The sequence below is a fragment of the Aptenodytes patagonicus genome, chromosome 2, assembly GCF_965638725.1.
Source record: "Aptenodytes patagonicus chromosome 2, bAptPat1.pri.cur, whole genome shotgun sequence".
Classification (NCBI taxonomy): Eukaryota; Metazoa; Chordata; class Aves; order Sphenisciformes; family Spheniscidae; genus Aptenodytes; species Aptenodytes patagonicus.
Genome location: NC_134950.1, coordinates 23,618,844 through 23,644,017, shown reverse-complemented (window position 1 = coordinate 23,644,017; position 25,174 = coordinate 23,618,844). Strand labels below are relative to the sequence as shown.

Sequence of the window (25,174 nt, the reverse complement as noted above, 5' to 3'; positions counted from 1 at the left end):
CCACAACAGCTGATGCCCATAGTGACAACATAAGAACCCTTTACCTAAATGCTGTCCCTGCACAAAGATGAATCTTTCTCAAGGGGACATGGGAAACTTTCCATGCCTACTTTTCTTTCTTGCAAAGTTAGACAGCTTCAAGCTCCAGGACTGTCCACAGCCAGGAAATTAATCTTTTAAGTGCAGTAATACTTGTTTTTAAAAGCAGGCAGGAAATATGACATTTTACATTTTAGTTTTTTAATTCTCTTTAATCAGACACATTACAATGCACAACTGTGTCTTTAGCCAGGTAACAGGGTGCCATCCTTCAGATCAGGAAGAGATGATGGAGAACTCCTAGTCCTTCCTCTGACCTTTTAGGTACAAGGAGTACTGCAGATATTCTAAATGAGGACGATTCCCACACTTAGTATAGCATTCCCCCTATACTTATAAAGCCTTTATAACAATTCAGTCATAGCCTTCATTTATTTCTGTAATTGAGATTGCAGCTACTGCAGCTAGGCCTCTTATTGAACTGAGGATCACCCTTGCCTTCTAATACATAACCCCCCCCTAATTTCCTAGGGTATTTTCAACTTGAGTATCATAAAGTTTCAAAAATACAATCTAACTGACGTTAACCATCCCACTAGCGATGCAGCTTTCCGGCTCTTCAGTGCTCATTAAGAGAGATTGTTTATGAAACAAAATCTTTTTATTTAATGCTACACAATCTGAATTGAAGGAATAGAACATATACTTCACTTCAGTACCAAGCTATAGGGATACATCCCAGAACATTTTCCAAAGTAAAACCAGATTACCAAATACCAATCAGTGCAAGAAACATCTTTATCCATTTGCACTCAGCATGTTTTTAGACAAACTACAGCATCAGAACATATAAGTACCTCTCCCGCATACAGCACAAAGGTCGAGAGCAGATTTCTTGCCTTGTGGGAGCCAGTTTGTCAGGATATATGTATTGATAACATTAAAGAAAAATAAATGAAGCATTACATTCTGATGTCAGGTGTACAAGTGCAATAGTGGATTACTCTCAGAGGAGAACATCATTATCTATAAAAGTTAAGTGGTATACAGGTTATCCTGGAGTGACTATAATACAGAGAAACTTTATGCCAAAGTATTTACAGAGATACTGTCACAGCAAAGAGGACAGGAAGCTAGTCTGACAGAAGTAGTTCAATAAAGAGCATATGAGTGGGCGAAGACAAAGGCTTTGACTTTATATAATAAAATACCAAGTGCATTCTTTTAAGTGAATGAGTCTTTGAGACTATGGTCCTAGATTTTAGGAAGCCATTTGAAGGTCAGATGTACAGTCCTGCTGCATAGCAAGGGTTACGACTGCCAGAATTTTTACATCCGTTGTAACCTCCGTGAATCACAGCAATTTTAGTATTGCTTCTTACTGCAAGGTCAAAACTAAAGCTCTTAAATAAGCCCCCTCCAAAGGCTAAAGATGGGATTTTGTATAGCAGACCTTCTAGCACAATTCAGTGTTTCTCCACTACCTCTGTGCTGTACATCTGGGATAAGAACTGAGCCCAGAACACTTTAAGGGTGATTATGTTTAGCTGCTCAAACGTTCTTGGCCAGAGAGTTATTACCCAGCTTTTTCTTGTCAATGCAACTTTAATCACATCCTATTTCTTGAAGTAGCCGTATTATTTTAGTTACTTTGGCTCTTTTCCAACAAGCTTATTTTAATCTGGTTGTGAAGAAAGGTTATTAATGGCTGGCTATTTTACATATTTCTTGAAGAGTTGCTACTGAAATAACCAGGCGCATCTGAGGGGAAACATGTGTGGTTGGCTGCTCAAAATATCATTAAAAATCTTTTCAAATCAATTTTTCCACTAAGAGCAGAGGTGCTTTAACCTAATATTTGCAAGCATTTTTCAAGCCAGCATACCCAGAAGTATTCAATCCTGCCACTTCTCAGCTTTCTCAGCCATCTACCAAATATAAAGGATAACAAGCATAACAAGAGTCTCTCCAGTGCATGACTTCAAGGAACATGATCCCTCACAGTAATGGAATCCCATTTGAAATGGCTTGCAGTAATAGACTCCAATGCACAGGACAAAAATGTAGAAGGAAGTCTCATGATTCTCATGCAGCTTCTAGGGAGTCTGCTGCGCCTTGAGCCAACAACTTGACTACTAGTGACTGGGCTCAAGCAGGCAGCACACTGAACAGTAAATCTGAGCAGCTTCCCTCTTCACTTAAGATTAATTTACTGTAATGTACATTACTTTCAGTGGAATGATACTGCTCATGTTTTGGCAGGATGGGGAAAAATTCCACTTTGTCTTTTTTATTATTTTTATAAGGCAGATAATGCAGAAAGTTGAAAACAGAACTTCTACAAGGATTTAATCTGTGATATTGTAAAATCAAAGTACTACTTTATTAAATGAGTTATTTTACACAATATGAACATCAATATAATTACAATTGTAAAAAATTTTTTATAACAAGTATGGACCGATTTTTCAGGATTTCCAGATAGGGCACAACTGTACATTTACACAGAATTGTCTTTGCGTGAAGCCCAAGAGGGAACAGCATAAAAATATGAATGTTTCTGTAGCCCCTTCATTTTTGCTGATCAACAGTTTTAGAAAAGCAGCTGCAGGTTTGTTATATAAGGTCTGACAGTAGAAGAGTCAATAGGTGCCATGATTTCACCTATAAAAAACAAGAATAACTCAGTTAAGCTGAACTGTTACACAATGCGGTTTACCTTCATGTGAATGAAATACTGTAATACTGCTTTTTACCTCATTTCAGCCTTTTATTATAACCACTTTCAGTTACAGCCTAACAACTGGCTATTGGGAAATATCTTCTACAGTCAACACAGAGGTTAAGTTTTATATTTGAACGCAGAAAAATATGCATTCACTTGCATAGCTTCAGGAACAAAAAGGCTCAATTGTTGGAAATACACTAAACAACTATTTCCATTATGTGTTTTGTAGCAACAGACAGATCGTATTTGTTATATGCATTTTGTTTAAAGCAAAACTAACATTTCAAAGCAAGAACTGAATAATAAAGTATTCCTACAACTCTAAGGATGACCATTTGAAAGAACATTAATCCCTTTTAGAACAACCTCCACGCACAGTGAAATGCCACAGCCATTTCACCTACGTAAGTATTAGCTTGCTTCTCCTGTGTAACAGTTCAGGGGTATAACTTTAACCTATAGTTAATTTTCATATTAAAGGAAACGAAGCAAGTTTTAAGTCCCAGTTGGTGGTGGTAAAAAAACTGATTCATAATACATCTTTCTCAGACAATCATTTAAAAATTAAGATAATGACCTGTAGACAACTTTACGCCTGAACATCAGCCAATTCTGGAGGAAGTGGAGTCTTAGGATGCTTGCTTTCAAAGTGCTGTTTGAAGGTCTTGGGATCCGGCATTTGTGTCTGATTAAAGAGAGACATTTAACTTTATGCACAGTACAAGAGTTAAACGATACTACAAAAGTTGTTCCCCCCTATGTTTTATTTGCTTTTTTCCTGAAGCAAATCGTCTCCTCAATGACACTGCTCTAGTGATAGAAGCACCATTAGTTTAGCTGCAGATTAAGAGAGAATATTTAACCTCAGATTTTCAGAGTGGTGCTTTTAAGGACTAGTATCACACTGTTTTGGCATGTTCATCAATGGTATTATTCTTGCTAGAAACCTCCCTGCAGATCTTACCCTTCACATGCTGGTTTGGTGGAAAACCTACCTCCTTACCATTTTCTTTTTCAACACCTAAAAGATAAAGATTTGATTCTGAAAAGGATAAACATTTACGAAAGCTATTTCTTTATCAATAGGCCAAAGAGTTATGTGGCATAGACTGATTCTCTACTTGGCACAAGCTATCTCAGACCATTGCTACTACGCAGTTGCAGGCATCAGCTGCCCAAAGCAATTGCTGCTACAGCCTGATTTCACGAGAAGAGGAGCTGGTTCCAAGTACTTAAGTGAGCAGCCCTTAATTTGGAATCTTATTTAAGACATTCAAAGTGACAAATCTATTCTGGGACTGACCATTTAAGTGAAAACGGCAAGTTTATCCTTCAGCTCCAAAATGAGCACATTCAGGAGAACTAGCCAGAAGGAAAGTATAATCTGATTAGTGCTCACATTTCTGTTCTCTTGTCAAGTCATTTATTGTAGTAGAAGTTACTGTGTATCAAACTTACGCTAAAGCTTTTGGCACCACCACTTTTCCTCTCTACATTAACATCAATAACCAGTGATTCTAAGATGGGCCAATTCCACCACAAAGAAAAGATGTTTCCACTTGGAGATTAAACAGGAAGTGATCTCATACTTTTTACATTTTATACATCATACTAACAGCATGTGCAGACCCCTGCAATTCAAAAAGCAAGATAACTACCCAAAACAGATCTGTACATGACCTCTCAGACTTTCTCGTATCTCAATTATCAGTACAGCTGAGTAATCTGTAAGCAAGTCACATAACAGATGCAAATGCCTATAGCAACAAGCTAGACAGCCACTTAAGAAGTATTTTAGTTTCCACTATACAATCTTCTAAAAATTCCGCTCTAGACTGGAAGACAGACCTGCCTACGATAATATTTTGCCTTCAGTTCCTCTTACCCTACAGACAGTGCAGGTATATATCAAGGCAGCCTTGGCTGCAGCCTTCTGATCATGTCCTTGTTTCTTTTTTTGCTCAGCTTGCTTTTTGGCATTTTTCTGCTGCGACTGAATCTTCTGCTGTCCACGAGCCATATCTACAAACAAAAAGAAGACATTTAGTCTACAAATGTGAGAAACTACTGCTGCTAGCTGACTCAGAAGCCGTAACCATGAGCATAAAGCAGTCATGCGCTCTGTCCATAAGGCCTACAACTCCCATAATTCATATACAAGACATCTGTTCCAGCTCTTTACTATGTAAAGACTCTCTAGTTTTAGTGTCTTTCTTAAAATACGCACCAGAACTATTTTGTTCATTCTAAGGTTTCTTCCTCTACAAAGCTGCAAAGTCTACTTTTGAAAAGTGTTTTCAAGAGTCAGAACAATTAATGTTTACTTTATAGTTAACAGAAACTTATTCTCCATTTCCACAGCTACAGTAAAATTTAGGGGTTTTGTTGTTTTTTTTTTTTTTTAAGCTTAAGATTCAACCTTTATTTCTGGAACTTGAAACAGGTTCCAAGAACGGCAAATCAAAGTATTATCCAAACTGTATTACTGTCTTCTGGTGTACATGCTTGTGATCTGCCTTGGAGTTGGGAATGGCAAGAACAATAGGTCATCCCTCTTTATTCAAGGCTATTTTTACAGATGGCCATCCTTCTTGATTTTCAGCCAACTTTACATGCCTACATACTTCTTAAAAAGAAGTAAAATTGCTCCCATCAGAAGCCATGCTACAACACAGCAGCATAAAGGAAGCAAACACTATTGCCACCTGCCATTAGAAGGTCCACCACAAGAAGAAACGAGCTACAAAAATCGCATTCCAGGGAGCAGCAAAACAGCGTATTTTACAACAGCAACGCTCCACCTGCATGCAGCCCACTAGGCCACCCAATTCAGCTTGCACCCCACCCCCAGATCAGACACCAGGCAGGATTTGGGCGCGCTGACAGAGCAGGCTTCAGAGAGTGGTTATATAACCCAGCAGCCCACTTTCCGCCATTATCTTTCTCACAGTCCCTCATGGCCCACACACAATCCAGTTGTGCAGCTCTCACAGAAGCACAAGACTCACTATGCAAGCACAGGACAGCTAGTCAAGTCCATTATTTTTAGGACAACTAGTAAAGTCTAATGTTCCCAGAAGGTTGGCTGGTTGGTCATTGCCCCTCTGCGCAACCTGGGCATTTGCTCTAAGTTTGGTACTCGTGAGACACACTGCATGGCTACAACAGGTCCATCGTGCAGTCCTTCCCACAAGGACAGACGGCCTTCCAATGCAAGAGGGAGAACAGCCTATCCAAAGACCGACCTCCAGTAAATATGCATAAAAAGCCCTTAAAACCATTATGAAAATGAAGTTTCTATGACACATCAACCACATCTGGAAATTCACTAGTATTGCAAGAATTTCTGGACGTGTAGCATCACAGTGCTTAACACTGAGCAAGGAGAAGGTCCTGAGACCCAAACCAGCTCTTGTGGATTGCGAGGCACCTCTCAGGCCATAGTCCAGTTCTTTCATGGTATTTAACACCATCACGTAACCCTTTGCAGCAGTATTACACTACATCTTCAGCGTTCCCTCCTCTCCCCCATCAGTTTCTCTAAAGGAGAATTCAGGAGTCCATACAGCTAACAAAATTGAACAGAAGAAAACACAAATTCTATTAACAAGCATACAGAAATACACGTGGCATTCAACAGTTTCCATAAAATACAGCACTGAATGTTAATAGACTAAAAATACTAGTCTACGTTTCACTGTACACTACAGTTACTCCAAAACATCCCAGCCAGGGCCTCACACTGTTTATGTACAGCATGGCTCAACAAGAACACTGAATTCCCATTAAAAAAACAAACAAACAAACAAAGAAGAGATATTGCCAATAGCTTTGCATACACTACGAGGAACTGTAGGTTTTATTTCAGTTCTATTTTACTAGCATTACAGTAATCCTCCAGAAGTCAGGGGGTTCCTGATAGAGAATACTCAGATATAATAAAAAAGAATGATTTTCATGAACTGTTTGCATATTACTTTGAATTTTAGTCCCTTGATAAGAGCTTGTTAAGTAGTACATTGCAACAGCCAACCACACTGAGCTTGTATGTATTTGGCAACTGCTGGTTTTAGTTAAGACAAACAAGAAAACATGAACAAAAACATCTGCTTAAAAATATCAACCTCCATATGATGCCCGAGACCAAAAAGTCCAAGAGTTTAAGTACTGCAATTACACTAATACAGTTGAAACACGCAGAATGAATACTCAATTACTGGAAAAGTAAGATTATTTGGACTATCAGCATACTAAGAAAGTGACAAAGATAATCCCAAAGTTCTTTTAAAATAATGATGAGTTCATCTACAAGGCTAAATCTGTATTTCAGTTGCACAACACAGGTAAGTGTTGTTTTCCTTATCAGGCACACCCTCAGAGAGCCCAGCAAACAGGCCTGCTGTTTTGAAATAAAAATGCGTGAGCACATAGGAAGCCTAACACCACAGAAAAATTTGCTGCCAAATCATAATGGCAACAGCACGGGTATTACAGGGCAGCGAGGCTGAAGCCTGCAGTACGTTAATGCCTCACACAGGGTCATTTCTTTGTAAGCAACCAGAACCTGAGCAGAGCGTTTCAAGTCCTAAAACTGGACACCGACAGCTGCTTCCGCTGTCACTTCCAGAAACAAACAGCAGCCTGAGGTAGCCTGGCTTCCCCAGCCGGGCAGCGAAGGGCTTGGGCCAGAGGAGCAGCAAGCTCGGCCTGGCCCGGCACCACTGCGAGGGAAGCCCCCGGACTGGGCCCAGCCTGAGGCGCGAAGGGGCAGAGGGAGGCCGCGGCCGCCCGGGAGGGCCTCGCGGGGCGGGGGGCGGCCGCAGCCCGGCCAGCCCCACCACGTGCCCCGCGGGAAGGGGCCGAGGAAGGAAGCGGGCCCCAGTACGGAGCCCCAGCCCCGGGGAGGCGGCCCGCGGCAGGCCGGGAGCGGAGCGCGCCTCGCTGCCGGGCCGCCCCCTTCCCCTCGGGGCGGGCCTGCTCCGCCGCGCCACGGCCGGGCCCGCTCCCCCACACACACCGCGACCCCCCGCCCTGCCTGCCTGCCTCCCTGCCCGCCCGCCCGCCCGCCCCGCAGCCGGCGCGGCCGCCCCGCCGCGCGAGGGGCTGGCGCCGCCGCTCACCCGGCCTGGGAGTCCGGCCTGGGCGGCCCTGGCGAGCGGGTGGAGAAGGCTCCGCGCGGCCCCGCAGCAGCCGCCGCCGCCGCCTGCCCGAGAGGAGGAGGAGGAGGAGGAGGAGGACGGGGGACACCGCCACTGCGCATGCGCGGCCCCGCCCCGGCGCCCGCGCTGCCCGGCCCTGCCGGCGCGCGACCCGTCCCCGCCGGCCAATGGCGGCACCCGCCCGTTACATAAGGCGGGGGGGAGGGAGGGGAGAGGGGGGCGCCGCGGCCGCGCTGACCTCGACGGGGGCGGGGCGAGGCGAGGCTCCTGCTCCGGCTCCGGCGGGCGGCGCCGGCCTGGCCGGCTGCGCGCTGACCGCCCCGCTGTGGGGAGACCCTGCGCGGGCGGCCGGGGACGCCGCGGCTCCCGCCTGTCCCCGCCTGCCCCCGGCCTCGGGTCCCGGCAGCGAAGGCTCCCTCCAACAGCCGGGCGGGCTGGGGCTGCGAGACCCCGTCCTCGGGGGGCCGGACGGAGGCAGGGCTAGTCCCGGGGACCCTGCCTCGGGCGTGAGGAGGCTGCGCTGGCTTTGGGGCAGGTGCGCGCTGGTACGCCTTACGGGCCAAAGTCCCGCTAACGTCCAGCGTTGCGAGGGGTCCAGTGCTCGGAAAATATGAGGGACGCGGCGCCGCCGCGGTCAGAGATCGCTGCGCGGTAGCAGAGAGGCAGCCGGGATCCACAGCCCAGCTCTGACCCCTTGGTTCCTGAGGAGCGGAAGCCGTTAGCCCCAGCTGAGCCCTGGGAAGCTGCAGGGAGATTCCTAATGAGCTCCGTCTGCTGTTGACGGCGTGCCTGGCTGTGGGCAGCACTGCGCCGCAGTGCCGGTGGGACTGCGGTAGGCGCCTGCCCTCGGACCATCTCCTCGCTTCCCGGCAAGCCCTGCTCTCGGCCACATTCCTCTGTGCTTAGCATACAGACCCAGCCTAAAAATAGCTGCTGTTCCTCCTCAGTAGGATCCGGAAAAATGGCTCTGGGGAGGCTGTAGGGAAGGGGCTGGAGGTGAGGCCGGGCAGGGATCCCGGAGAGGATGAAATCCTGTTCAGGTGGCAGTTCACGCAGAAGGCCCACGCAGAGCCTAGAAGGGTTAAGTGGATTGAAAGCAGAAGGAAATGGCCTGAGATGAGAGAAGCAGAATTTGTTTCAAGTTGAAAGTGTACTAGATCTTGTTTTGGCGTTTAAGGCAAGGACTGCAGAGGAAGTCGTTTACAGGCTGTATTCGCAGCACGAGTGATTTGAAAGGTATTAGCTTGCATGAATAGAGATGTAGGCAGGCCTTGTAAAGAAGGATAAAGGAGCACTTTATTTTCTATCGACATCATCATATATCCCAAAGGAAGGCTGAACGTCTGTGCCTTCTCAGATTATACATCTGTTAGGAAAAGCAGAAATAGAGGCAGCATCTCTGCTCAGACATGACATTCTGCCACTCTGAGCAATTGTTGTGGCTTCCAAATAAGCCTGGAGTCTTGAACAGTTCTGTGTCTGGGGCAAACAGCAAACATGATACACTTACTAGAGGAACTACTAAGTGTTGGCTTGGCATTTTACAGGGGCTCAGGCTAGATAGGTGTAATGTTCCCTTCCAATCTGAGGGAGAAGAAAAGCAACAAAAAAAATCCCTAAAGCAGTGCAGTGAACGTTTTGGGCCATCGTTATGTGTCTTGCCCAGAGCATGATAGCGGTTGCAGGGGAACTGTGTAGCAGATTACTGACACTTAAGTCACTGGTATTAGGTCTGGGTGTGACAACATCTGAGACGGTCAAACGTAAGCCTATGATAACAAATTAAGTTATATTTTTCCTGACATTCCTGTTTGCAATGGTTTCTTCCACATTAAACTGACAGCGCTGAAAATGCTTATGCCTGGGCAGTGCAATCCACACTGCATTAGAATGATCTTGTCAGTAGGTTCTGAACTTTATGGAAATAGGCAACTATAAAAAACACTGAAAGTGCACATGTGCATGCTTGTGGGGCGGTAGGGAGAGGTGGGCATTTTGGGTTCTGTGCTTGGAAGCAGGTGGCTTTCAGAATGAGGTTTCACTTTGATCGGCAAGAAGATTGCCGAGTGAAAAAGTAGCCTCTTTCCTGGCTGATGCTATTTTAGGAGGACTGCTGGCCTCAGATGTGGTACTGGAGACTGCTTTCAAGGGTCATATCCCCATACTACGGCACTGCTACACGCCTGGCTGGATGAGAATTTCAAATAAAGCAGATCTCTTGAATGCATGTTGAGCTCTGGCTGGTCTCCGAACCTTTTTCTGCTTTTGGTAGAACAGAGGCTCTCCTTCCAGGACAGGGGACCGCAGCCTTCCCTCTGGCTGCTCTGTCTTTCGTCCTGTTGTGCTGTAGATCCTGGTCACAGCATCAGTCCCTGTATTGCCCAAATCATGGCTCTGCAATTTAGATGCTTCCAAAGAGACTGTTAGGAGACAAAAACCCACTGTGAAAGAAGAATACGAGTCCCCGTAGTTGAAATTTCTACTATGAAGAGAATAAGGAAAATTTCCCATTCACTCTAAATAATTTTTCAAAATTTATTCACTGCATGAAACTTATTTATCACACCAAAGGGGGGATATTTCCATGCACGTGTGCAGGTTAGCAGAGAGGCACAGGGTGAGCTGGTAGAGAGGCAAGACTGGTCTGTGTGCTGGATGCTTTGCATAGCTCTGACAAAATGAACCCGTCGTAATTGCAGTTTATCTGGCTTATGGACTTGCTCTGCTTTGTGTTGCTCCCATATGAGGTGAAGCAATCCAGAGCATATGAATGAAAGTATAAATAGAAGTTAAAATGAAAAATAAATGCAAGCTTTAGACTGCAATGTTGTGTCTTTAAATTGCTAGAAATATACTGCAGCGTTCTTCTGTGTGCTTCTTGCTTAATTGTTGTTTTCTAATTTAAAAACAACTCATAAACCCACAGATATTACCGAGTATTCTGCATTAAAATAAAGTGAAAATCAAGACTACATCTCAGTAGTTAAGGGTAGACCAAGTGCGAGGAGTTTGTCATTATCCCCAAGCCAAGCATTACAAAAATGTTTCAGTGGTTACAATTCACTGAAGTCTGTAGCAGCATCACACACATAGAAAACGCAGCTCCATATGGGCATGGATAAGGCATTTTAGCTCTTATGGACCTCCTAAAAATAGTCCAAATTTAAAAAAAAAAACATTATTATCTTCTCATGATGAGACAACTGATGAGAAACAAGGCTCCAATTTAAGCCAAGCATGAATGTAGTGAACAACATGATCAGAAAAAGCAAAATGCTGGTCTAGTCAGGAGGAAAGCAGCAAAGGAAACTGGAAGGAGCAATGCTGTAAGGCAGGATTATTTGTTAGGGGTTTTTTTAAACAGTCTTGATTGATTGTTACTCTCATCCTTATTTCCCATCTCTTTGGATTCCAGCCCCCCATCATTTTCTGTGCCTGCACAGAGGTGCAATTTCTGTCATTAGATCAAAATACTTGTGCTCAACAGCAACTTGTTGACACTTGGAATTTTGTTGCAAGTCAGTTTGAGCTATCTCACTTTAGTGTGACTGGTGTCCCCAACACAACTCCCTGCTATGAAGCAGCTGACATTTTGACATGTGTTACTAAACCCATTTTGAAAGCAATTGTTCTGAGGTGCAGGGCAAGTTTGCTCACAACAGCATAGGTGGGGCTGCATCTCCCTTCTGAATCAACTCCTGCGCGCCTGCCAAGTCCTCCCACTGCCGTTCTCTACCACACTTACTGCCCGCGTCTTTTTCCTGCTCGGTTGCTTGTGTGCTTGCTATTGATCCAGTGCTGCATCGACCAAACATCATCTCACCGGCTGAACGCTGGCTTGCAGCTCAGTGCTGCCCTTTGCTACTCACTTGCAGGGAGTACACGTGCTGGTATCGTGTGCCTGGCTATTGAGTGGTTTTATTGAGTGCCCCACCGTCACCCCTTGGCGTGTCTGAACAAGTGAAGGAAAGGGAAGGGGACGTGTCCTGGGCCCTGCAAGTGACAGAGATCTTATCACTAGATTTTGTGGATGCAGACCAACGTTGACAAGAACGCAGAACAGCAGAGATTGGCTCTGCAGTCGAAGGTCATAAGACACAGACTTTGAAGCCAATATCCTTTGAAAGGATATTCAAAGCCAATGCGATGGTAGATCAGAGTCAGTATCGCTGAATTTCAGGGATGGGATGACATGGTTTTGTGGGCAGAACCCCAGACAGGCTGGATTCCTCTACAGTTAGTATTGTTTGATATAAAACATCGTGCAACTGTACTTAACCTAGCTCAGGGGCCTGACAGGGTAGCATTTTGCTCATTTACCCTTCCTCTGCCTTATAGACTTCTACCTCCTCCCTCCCCCATGCATTAGCATACCATTCTTTTCCCTGTAAATGTATTTTTCACGACCACACCTCCAGTTCTCATACATGCAGTTCATGCCTCCCTGACACAACATTATCTCCTGTCCCTCCGTTGACCCTGATTGCTGTGTGCTGCTTTTCCGCAGCTGGGATGTTGGCACCTCATGGGCTTGCCCAGTATTGCTGTTGTGGCAAATACAAAAAAGTGAGATCTTAAATCACATATTTGGTTCACAGATTCAGTAGGTTCTTAGCTCTGCACTATGAGATGATACCAAATCACAATACATATATACTGCAGAAAGAAATATTTTAAGGCATGTGACGGTATGCCTCTTTCTGCATGTTACTGTAGAACTAGGTATTTTGTAGTGCACAGTATGCTGATCTGCAAGGTTTAAAAATGGAAAAAGAAGGGGAAAAAAAAGAAAAGCAAACAAGTGAGAAGGGAAGCCAAAAACCGTGCTCTGTTTTGGAAAGATGCCGGTGCAGCAATGCAGTGATACCCTTCCAGTTCCACAGTAGTTTTGAAGGACCAGCCCCATTAGCAGCAATGCAGCATCTTTTCCTGTTTTGCCTGCTGCCTTTCTGAACAGTCTCTTTGTTTCAGGGACACCCAATGGGTGACATCCTCCAGAACAAGGACAACCTCAGGTGATGTCCACCGTATTGCCAGCCTCCCTGTGCTGCTCATCATACTGACACTCCCATCAGTAGACTTCAGAGGCACATAAACAAGAGTGACATTATCCTTCCTAGCAGGTCAGTCCCCCCTTCTTCCACACCTCCAGTGAGCTGGCAGCCTGTCACGTGCCCAAGCATTTGTTAACCTTTTCCAAAAGTTGATACAACAGTTGCTTCTACTTTACCGCTGCCACGGGCCCAGGATCCTGTGCAATGAGGCAGCCTATGGAAATACTTTTGCCACCAAACCTTAAATTAGGACAAACCCAGGGAATGGTGTCCCAAAGCTCATGGTAGGTTGTGGTGTTGTGTTGGTTTGCTTTTGCTGGCTCAGAGACTACAACTAATTGTCCTTTCTCTCTTTTTTTTTTTTACCTCCCATAGCTCCTGACCCTTTGCGGCAAATATGGACAGAGCTGCTTCAGTGAACATACCTCTCCATTGGAAGGGCAAAAAAATGTTCAAGGGAGGATGCGACATGGAGCTGCCCACATCCTCTGAGAGACAAAAAAAGAGAGGGCTTGAGGAAAAGGCTCATGAAGAATGACAGAGAGGGAGGCAGTCAGAAGGTCGGAGATGCAGTTCCTCAAAGGTTGGCAAGGCATGTGCACCTTCTGGAGAGCATGGGCAAAGATTGCCTTGTGACCTCTAAGTATTTTGCAGTCTCTCCTCTTTTAAATCCATGTTGTTGGATGTGACTTTTGCTAAAAACAACAAGGCGCAAATGCCTTTCTCAGCATGTCACAACTTTTTTGACCAACCCACATAGACAAACTGGAGACCTTGAGAACATACGCTTCTGTTCTATATAAACAGTTTAAAATAGATTTTAGCTTTGCACAGCATTACGTACAGTTACTATTTTTAAATGCACACCAGTTAATCTGATGCGTTCATTCCTTTTCTGTTTGCCCTCCATTCATGCTTTTGAGTCTTGTACATGTTCAAGTCCCTGCCTTATCATGAAAACCAGTATATCCGTACATTTTTAATTAATTCAGAATACCAAGATTTCCCTCCCCTCCACCAATATAATTAAATATATGTATGAAGCATGAAGAAAGTCCTCGCACCATGTCATGTGCGCGTTAAAACGTGTGCAGCAATTGTGATTAAAACCTCTCACAAACATGCTGACATTGTTGACAACTTGTCTCTAGCCTCAAGGAGGGCAATACATCCCTCCGTCTATGCTTCTGAGTGGCTGCACATCACAGAGATGCCTCTATGTTGAGGTGGCTCAACGCATCCGCCGGCTCTGCTTGCTTCCTTCTTTAGCCCATCTGCAAGAGTCCACCCTTGTACTAGCAAATATTTTGGTAGCTGCATATTGTACCTCGCAGAAGGGGCAGTTACTTCTCATCCACAGACAGCCACTCCATCTGTCTTTCAGTCATCCATGTGCAGATTTCATTGCCATTCTGGAACTGCTAAGGCCAGGGTGGGAAGCTCTTTCCGCTGTCCAAATAGCATGTGGAATCTTGCTGGGCAAGGAAGCAGAAGCCAAGGGCACATCCCAGAATGACATCCCAGAATGAGCACAGAGAGTCAGTACACAGGAAAGGGCTCTGCAGCTGCGGGATGTTCCCTGTGGAAGGAAAGCAGCCTTGGACATCCAGAAGTGCCACACGCACACTGCTGGTTTTCCCAGGTCTGCAGTGCTGGCTCAGCCCCAGCAGTCTGCTGCTTCAGGAAGAGATCCATGAGAAACATCTGCTGGATTTCAACTTTTTCCTTTTCAGATGCCCCGTTACACTCACTCTGGAGTCACTGCATGACTTAAAGGCAGGAATCCAAAGAGCCTGCTGCAAACTGAGCTGTGAGGATTGCTCTGATCGCCAGTGTTTCCTGCCAGCTGCTAACAGCGCTTTGAACATAGTAAGATCTAGCTCACAAACACTGGTGGATAAATAGGACCTGGCAAGAGAAATTGAGGGAATGATTTGGTTTGCACCAGGCCACTGGATCCCATTGCTTTCTGCAAAAGATCCCAGAGTGCCGCAGCAGAGCAATGCGCTAGGGGATGTGGGAACAGAACAGAAAACACATTCCTGGAAGCAGCCAGCAATGCCAAAAGATAGCAGCTACGTGGAGGTAAAAGACATCACTTGCGGGGCAGTGAGGTGGAACGTATGTGCTGATTGTCAGAATTACTGCAGCTGAGTTACTGTGGATATACAAAGCCCACAGTCATGTCTCAGTAGATGCTCATAAGTTTACTCTTAAGACAGACCGCCACAGGATGGAGGAACGGAAATCCCTTTTCCTGCTATATGGCTGGTGTCTGAGCAGCACAGGCAGAAGGCTGCTTTTTCACTCTGTCCTGTAGCCCAGCTTTTGCTTGGAAACTGCAGGAGAAAACCAAGGAGGATGAATTATGCTTCTGTGAAAACACTCAGTGCACATCTCTAGTCAGGCAAGACAGAATAACACTTACAGGAGGGTCCCAGAGCTGAAAAGAAACAAGAGCTGGTTATGAGGTAACATTAGGTACAGATTTTGCACATTAGTATCTACTAGCCTAAAAAAAATTAAAGCTCTCATTTAAACTACCCGATTAAAAAAAAATGACTCATTTCAATCTGACTGATGGTCTGTAAAGCTAATTCGGAAAGTTGTGCTTTGCAGCTTGGCTAAAAAATTGTACTGAAGTGAAGTGGAAATGCCTGGTGTTGGAGACTTGCATGTTTGTCCCAGTGGGGAAGTGTCTTTTACAATGCTTCCATGGGCAAAAAGACCAGGTTAGAAAACAAAGGCCTGATGCTGTCCATGCTCAGACAGGTATACAGCTTCAAAACCTGCCTGCTGCACTCCCTCCCCATCCCAAACCAAGACTGAAACCCTTTACCATCCTGCACCTGAGCCTTCCTACTCTGGCATCTCCAGTGTGCCCTTCTCCAAACCAGCTGTCCTAGGCTCTCCCTGGCACTGTCCCCTGTGTCCCGGCATCCACAGTAACAAGTAACTCCAGCTGTGCAAAGCTCAAACCAAAGGCTGCCAGCACAGCCTGAGCCCTTGCACACTTGACCTGTTCCTTGTTAAAACGTGTATCTTTAAGCAAGATAAATTTAGACTGGAAATTATCTCCCAGGCTTGTTGCTTCTATATTTTTCTCTGATACCGTAAAGAGTTATTTGGTGAGAGAAATCTTTTCCTCAGATATTTAAAATCAGGATCAGATCGTTTTTTTACCTTTCTCTTTGATAAACCAAAGAGCTTGAGCAAATACTGAATAGTGCTTTGCTAAGAACAGGTCCCTGTGGGACCAACACTAGTAAAAAGGTTGGCACTGAGGATGGCTTCCCATTTACAAATATTTTTTGAGATTTTGTACAGTCAGATCCCAGTCTGTAACGATGGTTTCCATTAGTTTGTAGAAACAGGACACCTGTATTTCTCTCTTGGCTTTCTGAGACTGTGCTGTGGACATGCAGGACTTGGGTGGACATGCACTACAGACCCAACCTGCCACTGAGAGTGGCCAACTGGTCCAAGTGTCACTAGTGCCCAGCAATCATACTGGAGCCACGCTCCTGACTGCTTTACTGGGTGCCCAGAATTCCTGGAGATCTTCCCCAAATCTTTCTCTGCATGTCCCTTCCCATATGCCAGGCAAATTTTCCACAAAGAAAAAGACAAAGCCTGATGTTCACTAACTGCTATGGATACCCTGACACCACCTTTGACTTGGAAGCCTCCAGCAGTACCCAGATGCAGCTATGCACATAAAATAGACTGATGGAAGGGCTCAGGCTGATGTAAGTACTCTGAAGCTCAAATCCCCTCTTCCTCATAGCTCTAACCCCGCAGCCCTGTGCCAGTGCAGAGACTCACTGATTAACTCTCCTCACAGGCACTGCAGCTCTTAACTCCACTAATTAGACCTCGGTCTGGGTCAGGAAATGACTTTTGTGCTCTACACAGCTCGAGAGCCTGTGGCTCTCCTTGCTCAGAGAGGCACTGTGGAGGGTGAGGTGCTTGGGCAAACAGTGATGATAAGGGAAAGAACGTATGGCTTTGCTGGCTCAGCACTGGAGGTGGCTTTTTACCACACCTGCCTGCAAAGAAGGCGGAAATGTTTGTCTTGGGAAAGAGGAGGAGGTAGAAGGAGCCACGCTTGTGCTTAGCGCATCCCAGGCAAGAGAAAAGGCTTTGGTCAAGTCTCTATGAATTTGTTCAGGGCTATTAGGGAGAATTATATGACAATGCTGAAGAATTGGGGAAGGGCACAGTTGCCAGGCTCACTATTCATCTCTGTTTTTTCTGATCTCATGAAATGCACCAACTTCAGATGCTGGATCCCCTGCCGTCAGCTGTCTCATGATGGGACATCTACACTCAGATCTCAGCGGCGGCGTTAGATGTGCCTGCAGTCTGTCTGGGACTTGCTCCACAACACACAGAGACCCTGGCACATCAGCATCCTGCCCTGGGCAAGGGCATTGTGGCTGTGGAAACCTGTGATCATTTCAGCCAACAACTTTCTCGGTGCAAAATATTTGGGTTTAGCAGTTAGGACCTGCGTGACGGTGAGAGGATATTAAACCAGCAAGCATACTTGCATGTTGTGTCTCATCTAACCTTAGTGAATCCTGAAGAGTTTTAGGTGGGATTTACTGGAGCAGAAATGATGAACCAACTTGATCACACAGTAGAAAGCCTGGTTGCTCCCGAGTGCCTGCAGCTCTTAAGCTCCTCATGATGAGGGAGACAGCAGATTGTAGCATTAAGGTTACTTGCCCTGGCACAGTCTAATAATGGCCCTTCTGACCAGAAGTGTCAGGTGGCCTCTGGGAAAGGCCTCAAGATCCAGTTACTCAGATGCCAAGGGGGAAACAGCTGTTCCATTGTGCTACGACAGAAAGACCACAGCAATGATATCCAGTACAATACCAGTAATCCTCAAAAAGTATCCAATATCCATTCTTCAAAGAAAGGGCTGAGTCCAGGCTGGACAAGCCTGGTGTGAACATGTTCCAGCCTGCTATGAAAGCCTCTACCAGAGACATGGCAGAGCCTAGAGAAGTTAAACCCTGACCCCTTTGGGGTAGCTGCTGTCCAGCAAAGTCTCCACTGCTGCCCTTCAGGCACTGGCTTTGAATGAGGCTAACAGCAATCGAATGGCACACGTCACAGCAGAGCCTTAGCCAGCCCTAGTCTGAATAAGGACAGAAGTAGTATCATGACAAATAATGTCAGCTATGAATAACATTATTCCTTAACATCTAAAGAAGGTGGGACTGAGAATTTCTTAACTTTGATTTGCTCGCAAGGCATCCTAAGAGATAATCCTATGTAATACTATGGGCTGCATTGCTTGCTGGCACTGATGTGCACAGCTCCATTAGCATTAGGTGCATGGCAAGCGGTCAGACAACAGCTGTACTTGGCCTCCTCTCTTGTTCTGCTCTCTATTTAATGAAGTCTTATGTATGATATAGAAATACTGGGAGAAATCCAGCCCACCTCTGCTGGTTTGAATGTTGTTGCCTGTGTTTCACTCTTTCCAGAAGGCCCACAAGTGAATTTAAAAGAGGTGCAGCTGTTCATTTGCAGCTTGCACATGGTACGAGAATGTGGTACCCAGCCCCGAGCTCCTCATCTGCAGGACGTGTCGCAGCTCCCGACAGCTGATCGCTGCGTTTTCCTGCCAACTTCTCTTCATGGTCTGTTAGCTGCTGTTCTGGAGATCAAACTTGCTCCTTGGAATCTATTCAAGCTATAAAGTCCAATTTATTTCTAGCACAACATCCACTGGCGTTGCCTCTGCAGTATGTTGGCCCAGCCTGAGCAAGCTCACTAACTCAGAAGTAGCTCTGATTTCTTTTCTGTTGCCAACAGACCGAGGCAGCAATTAAGATGATGACTTTGTTTTTAAGGGCTTTCTCTTCAGGAGGAGCATAGCACCTTGCGATTGGTCCCCAGCAGTCTCTCCTCTCGGGGGGACCTTTACGAGCACAGGGGGTACTTCGGCTGCAGAAATGGAAGAGCTTGGCTGAGTGCAGGGCTCCCTGCTACACCAGGACTCTGCTTCAGCCTCAGATCTCACCTGGCTTTAAATTCTTTCCATTGACTTTATCTTAACCTTTCTGTTCCATACACAATGTTATCAGATCTACTTAGGCTTTACTGTCACGTCTCCTATATTAGTAGTTAGGTTTTGTTGACAAGACCAGACTGGTTGAGGTAAATTGGCTTACTCAGAGCACGGTTAGCGACATGCACACAGTTGGTCTGACCATGTATTCTTCTGGAGCATTTTCCCATGGAAGGGAGGCTTATGCAACCATTCAGTCTGTCCCACTAGCAATTTTGGGCCCATTGGCTGATTTCAGTCAAAATCTGAGGGAGCAGTTAATCAGCAGAGGCAGCCATCCATGCACAGAGCATCCTCCCTGGGCCCTGCAAGCTGCACTGCGGGTTTTGCTCTCAGACACTACAGAATCTACACAGAAGAGACATTGCATTCCACCTACACAAATTTTGGTGGGAGTTTGTGTCTTGCTGGACACCAGATAATCCAACTATAAATCCATGGGAAAACAGATTTCTTAGCTGTGCTGCTCTACTGCTTTTTAACTTTCTGAGGTAAGGCTTTTTATTATAACTAAGAGCACTGGCACTAAATCCAAAGAAACTCACAGGTGCAAATGCAGTCATCTTTTTGCTGGGGATATCTGCATTAGCCCAAAACTGCAGCACAAGAGAAACAAATGAGGATCATCAGCAAATGATGGCAATGTTAATTACACAGTGGTGCTATAAGAGTACTAAGCTCTGTAGTGACAGAAAATCACCAGGCTGGCCCCACTAAGAAGGACTTATGGTTTCCAAAGGCAGAACAATCTAAGTCAGCACCCAGAGAGCACCAGAGCAGGAACATTTCCCAGTGGTGGGTGCTTCATGCTTGTGCTGGATCTGTGAGAAGCTCCGCAGGTTCCTGAGGAGGTGGTGTCAGCCTGCTGGTGGGGGAGCTTTATGGAGATTTAAGTTAGTGAAGGGAATATACAGCAGAAATAACACAATAGCCTCATAGCAAAAGGGACCCCTTCCTCAAGTCCTTTCTGCTGGTTGTGCAAGCAGGGCTGGCTTTGCAGGGCAAGCCAGTGAGCACTGAGTGCCGTGGGCCCTGCTTCCAGGGAGTCCAGAGCAGAGGCAGCTCAGCCAAAACTCCTTGGGTAATGGCCAGCGAGCCTAGTTCGTCAGAGCAGCAGTGGCAAGGAAGGTACGTAGTCCACGGGCAGTCTAATTGAGATCTACTGTAAAGACAGTCTAAGCTGACCTCACTCCCTTTTATCTGGGAAATATGACACATGACCCCAGCCCAGCAGCAACACATGCAGGAGTGAGGGGCAGACTGAATAAAAGTGGGTTTCCTCGGACTTTGTGCTTTGTGGGCTGGTGCAACAGTGTGAGCTCTCATCACAGCCTTCCCTTTGAGGCACGCACAGGATTGTACGGGTAGCGGACACACAGAGGGTCTTTTGCGGGGGTTCTCTGCTGTCTGAGACGTGATGAGCTCATGTTGACCTCCCTCCCTCTGCTAAGTGGGGGAATTAAGCAGATTATTCTTCTGTTTTCTGGGGTCTTTTTCCAACAAAGAGTGAAGCCATATTGCTGAGCTATCACACTGGGCAAAGTAGTATCTTGCAGCTGTGGTTTAAAAGTCCTTTGCAATATAGGATGAGACTGTGTGTTTGCACGAGCTTCCCCTTTCCTTCAGCAGATAATTCCAACAGAGGCAGGACACGCTGGGAGTCCAGCAAAGGGACACCCGGGAGCTTAACAAATATATATATGATCCTTCTACTTGAGGCACAGTCCCACCAGGAAGCAAATCCCCCAAGTACATGGGTATAAGGGATGCCATTCAGTAATGCTACTACCACTGTGTCTTCTCTAAAGAGGGAAGCACAGAGCTGTGGTCTGCATGGGTAAGTTGTATGGTGGGATTCCCCCAGAAGTTTCACCTAGGACCCAGGTTTCTTGGAGCTTGAGAGGATGATTGCTGATTCCTGAATAAATTAATGTATTGCTTTCCTTCAGGATATTAATATGCGTTAGACTGAAGAGCTGAACAAGCTCATTTTGTTTTAACTCATTACCACCAGATGTAAATCTGGTCAACAAACAAGTCAATAAACGCACAGGCCAGGTGGGCTTGGTAGGGAGCTGGTTTGATAACGTGCCAATTTGTATTGCAACAGAGCTGTCTGTGGGCATCTTCTTGGCAGTCATCACTTCACAAGGAGACATAAAATAATTTCTGGCCATTGCTACTATTTGCCTTACCTTTTTGAAATACATGGTGCTAAAAGGGAGCCAAGACATGCACTTTATTTTCTGCACTTCTCTTGATTGTTTTTAATGTATATAAATAACCCTCTTAGTAGCTTATCCTCTTCTCAGGAAAGTTTTTACATGAAAGTTAAACATGCTTCTGTTCTTCAATTGATTTTTCTTTTACCTTCTTTTTCAAAATTCAAAATACCAGCACTAAAGAGAAGCGCAGCCTGAGCGGGCTGAGCCTGCGATGACACCCGCTTCCTTCTGCCACCTTGCGGGCTGCAGTTACAGTACACGGAGCATGGATGGCTTTTCTAGCATGACATACGTCATTTTCCCGTCATATTTAATGAAAGATCCCATGATAACAGGAAACATTACGCATCGCCACTGCAGGGCATGTCCTGACACTTCCAAAAGGAGTTTCCCCTCCCTGCGTCAGAGCTGTTGTAACCAGAGACACCTCTCAGAGGCATCTCTCAGATGACGACATCTTGAATGGTTTAACCTTGTTATTGCAGCAGAAGATGAGAGACTCACCTCTATTATTACCGGCGTTTTTTGTTTGTTTGTTTATTTGTTTTAAAGTTTGGGTAAATTCTTTATACGTGAGGCCTGCAAAAAGAGCACTACTGTCTTCTTCTGGGATACCAAGCAAAAGCCTGTACCCAAACATTTTTGGCCACTGGCCCCTTCACCCACAACCAAGAAGGCTGCCACTGAGCTGTCATCTTCTTTTTAGAGAAAATTTTAGCTCTCAGCCTAAAGCAGAAATGCAAACCAAACAGTAAAAGCATTGCTGGAGGAAAAGACATCAGCTTCCCCCTGCACAGTGCTCATAAGCTCTGGAAGCTTAAACCTCCTCAGCTGGCTCAGCTGTTATCTCAGCCGCTGCCCTTGTGGGACAATGACTGGTATCACATAACCCTCTGCTCTTGAAAGGAAGGAGGAAATGCCACTATGAGATAGGCTGTAGCCATACATGGGCAGAAGAAAGGAATGGGGAAAGAGACAGGATGAGGCACCTTGTCACAGGTGCCTTCGCGAGGCAAGGAAAGCACCCACTCACAGCTAGCTAGACCACACAGCCCTGCCACCGCCTCAGACTTCAGAGCAATTACAGCTGAGCTAAACCTGAGCAATATGGGAAAAGGGAAGGCGTGTAGGTTATAAAACTAAAAGCAGACTCCAAAACAGAGCGCTTTAGAATAAAGTTTTGTGTTTCTCTTTGCATTAAACACACAGGCTTTGGCACAAGCTATCGCATGTTAGAGATGCTCAAAATGATATGGCTCAAGGAAACATTGCTAATAGTATAGCACAACAAAAGATAGTTAGGACAAGCATTGAAAAGAGTTTTTTTCCAAGAGTGGAGCAGCTTTCAGCAGGAAAATGTGGAGTGTCGTAACCTGATGCTCTTCTGGTAAGACTGAACGCAACCGTGCAGCAGTGAGTAGTCCTGCACTGGGAGGACAACAGGTTGGTATGGAAAGCCAAAGAGCTCTTCCCTTCCTGCGATGCTGGGATGGGCCTGGCTGCTGTTGTCTTTACTTGTTCTTTAGGCAACCAAGAAATTTTGAATGATTTTGAGCTAAATGACCAATAGAACAACTATGTTATGTCAAAGTAAATATTAAAAATTAAGCTTTGCAAAGTTGAGTTGGGTACGCTCTTTGGATTTGCTTTCACCAAGTTATCTCAAACTGAAATACAGAGGTTGAGTATTTTTTCCTTCTGAATAACTGCAATTGTAGCACTGGCCTTGGAAGGACGCTCACCTCTTAAATGCAGCAAGTCTGTAAGAGGCATGCAGCTACATTTAAGAATGTTTTCTCTTGCCCACAGTAGTATCTATGTATGTTTGACGAGTTATAACTGCTCCATTAACTTCAGAGTGTGTTGGAAAGAGCCATGAATGAGACTTGTTGAGGGAGCCCCAATATTTTAATTATTATATGATCATTTATATTTATATATTCATGGGCCATGCTAAAAACATTATTGTTCAGAGTAACTTTCTGGTGAAGAATTTGTTAAAATCTTAAATTGCATTAGACATATGGCTATTCCTCTCTTTACAGAAGTGACTATATAAAGCTCAGAGAACACACGTAATCCTGACTTCAGAAACACATCCCAGTGCAAATGTTCCCTGCTGACACTTGGGGAGTCACTCCTAGCACCTCCCGGTGACCCATTTACCCTGCCTCCTTGGGAAGTGGCATGGCCCAGAACAGAAGTGTTCCCAAAAGAGCATTCCGCTTCCTGCCCAGCACGTCTCGGCACTATGAGCCTGAGCAACACCACCGCTCTCCTTGGCCCCTGAGAAGGTGCCTGCCAGGCACGCCTGACCTCAGCATGGGAGAAGACCAACACAATGAGCTGGAGCCAGAGCTGGAAGCTGGTGCAATGCCTGCAGAAAGGGCTGATGCACAAGCAGGTCTCTGTGGGGAGATGTGATTCAGAGAGAACTCATCCATGCGGATGCCATTTCTCTTTAGGCTACTCATTAGTGCAGCGCAGCGTAATGTGCTCTGCTGATGCAGTCCAGAGGTTTGGCCTGTGCTGCTTTGCATCCCGCCTGGCAGAAGTTTCTGACCTGATGTGTTATTTGCTCTTCTTGCTCAAATGCACCCTTCACCTAGTGCAATACCATGGGTCTTGGCTCTGCCACATTACCCAGGTCGGACAGAGGTGCCAGAGATGATGTTGCCATCTCATTACCAGGTCTCAGTGTGGGGTGCTGGCCCCAGCAGGAGCAGCAGCAGGGCTCAGTTCTCCCCGCACCCCAGCTTGTGCTGCGCCAGGCTGGCGTAGCTGGAAGCCCCCACAGAATGGTGCAGATGTTCCGCACGGAGCTAGCCCTGTGTTTGCAGCATTTGCTTCTCTTGGGTTTCTGGGCCTTCTCCCTTTGTCTCCCAAGACCCATGGCTATGTGCCAGGGAAGGCATCCGCACAGAGACAGGCATCTGGCCCAGGGGATGGACAGATAGAAAGTCATGCAGACAGCCTGAGAGCATCTCTGGAGGGGAATTGTCAACCAAATGAGGAAGTGCCCTCATGGGAAGGAAACCTTTCCCCAAAGGGTTGAAGGATCTCCAAGGGCTCAGAGACCATGCACCCCAGCCGGGTGTCTTTACAGGGGTGTCAAGGAGGGAGGGAGGAGAGAGGCTTGAAAGGGAGCAGCAAGGAAGGAGGAGGAGAAGAGCAGAGGGTAGAGAGTGCTTGAGGAAAACCTATGATTGACTGACTCACAGAAAACAGAGCTACCTCAAAACATGAACTGACATGGTGCTCCTTTCATATAATGTGAAATAGCTGAGGGCTCCATCTTTCTGTTACACAAAGATGCTGATTTCCAAGGACTGGAGCTTTCTAGGGCAGTAATTAAGCTTTAAATGGAGAGATCAAATGTAGAATAAATATCTCATTAACCTTGACAAAGCACAATCTTTCTGCACAGCTCATAGCAAAAGAGAAAGTGAGTGTGAAGGATGGGATAAAACAGGCATCGGTTTCCCTGCGTGTTGGAGAGTGGCGTCTGGCACTTGGAATATCTGCTCAGTTGGAGGGGCCCAAGCACACATCCGCCACCTCCTCACAGAAACCACCAGCAAGTTGCAGGCTATTTCAAGAATAAAGAAAGATTTTCTACTCTTTCCTCACTGGAACTGGGAACACACTACAGTATGGCCATGGATGCAAAAATCCCAGGGAACAAAAAGAGGAAAAACAGGAGTTTGGTTCTGCATCCCAGCAGTTGGGCTCTGTGCCCTGTACAGGGAGATTTGGGATTTTCCACTTCTAGGATTTTTTTTGCTAAATACCTGTCATTGCCTCAGGTGAAATGTGCAAACAGGGCCCTGAACGTGGCACTACCCCCAGCCACATGTGCTAACTGCACCGTAGTTCAATGC

The 25,174-nt window shown here is 45.9% G+C and overlaps 1 protein-coding gene across 2 annotated transcripts in view; it reads right to left on the bottom strand.

Annotated features, from left to right (window-relative positions):
• Nucleotides 1–230: 230 nt before the first annotated feature.
• ZNF706 (zinc finger protein 706) overlaps nt 231–25,174 on the bottom strand; it is a 103,992-nt gene continuing 79,048 nt past the window's right edge. The window contains exons 1-4 of one of the 2 annotated variants that reach the window (XM_076329319.1): nt 7,888–7,987; nt 4,653–4,789; nt 3,345–3,452; nt 231–2,703 (exon numbers count right to left, since the gene is read on the bottom strand). In XM_076329319.1, the coding sequence (XP_076185434.1) occupies nt 3,357–3,452; nt 4,653–4,787 (231 nt within the window). In that variant the 5' untranslated portion in view covers nt 4,788–4,789; nt 7,888–7,987 and the 3' untranslated portion in view covers nt 231–2,703; nt 3,345–3,356. Of the gene's footprint in view, nt 2,704–3,344; nt 3,453–4,652; nt 4,790–7,887; nt 7,988–25,174 lie in introns of those variants that run through there. The other variant, XM_076329320.1, reaches the window with a different exon arrangement.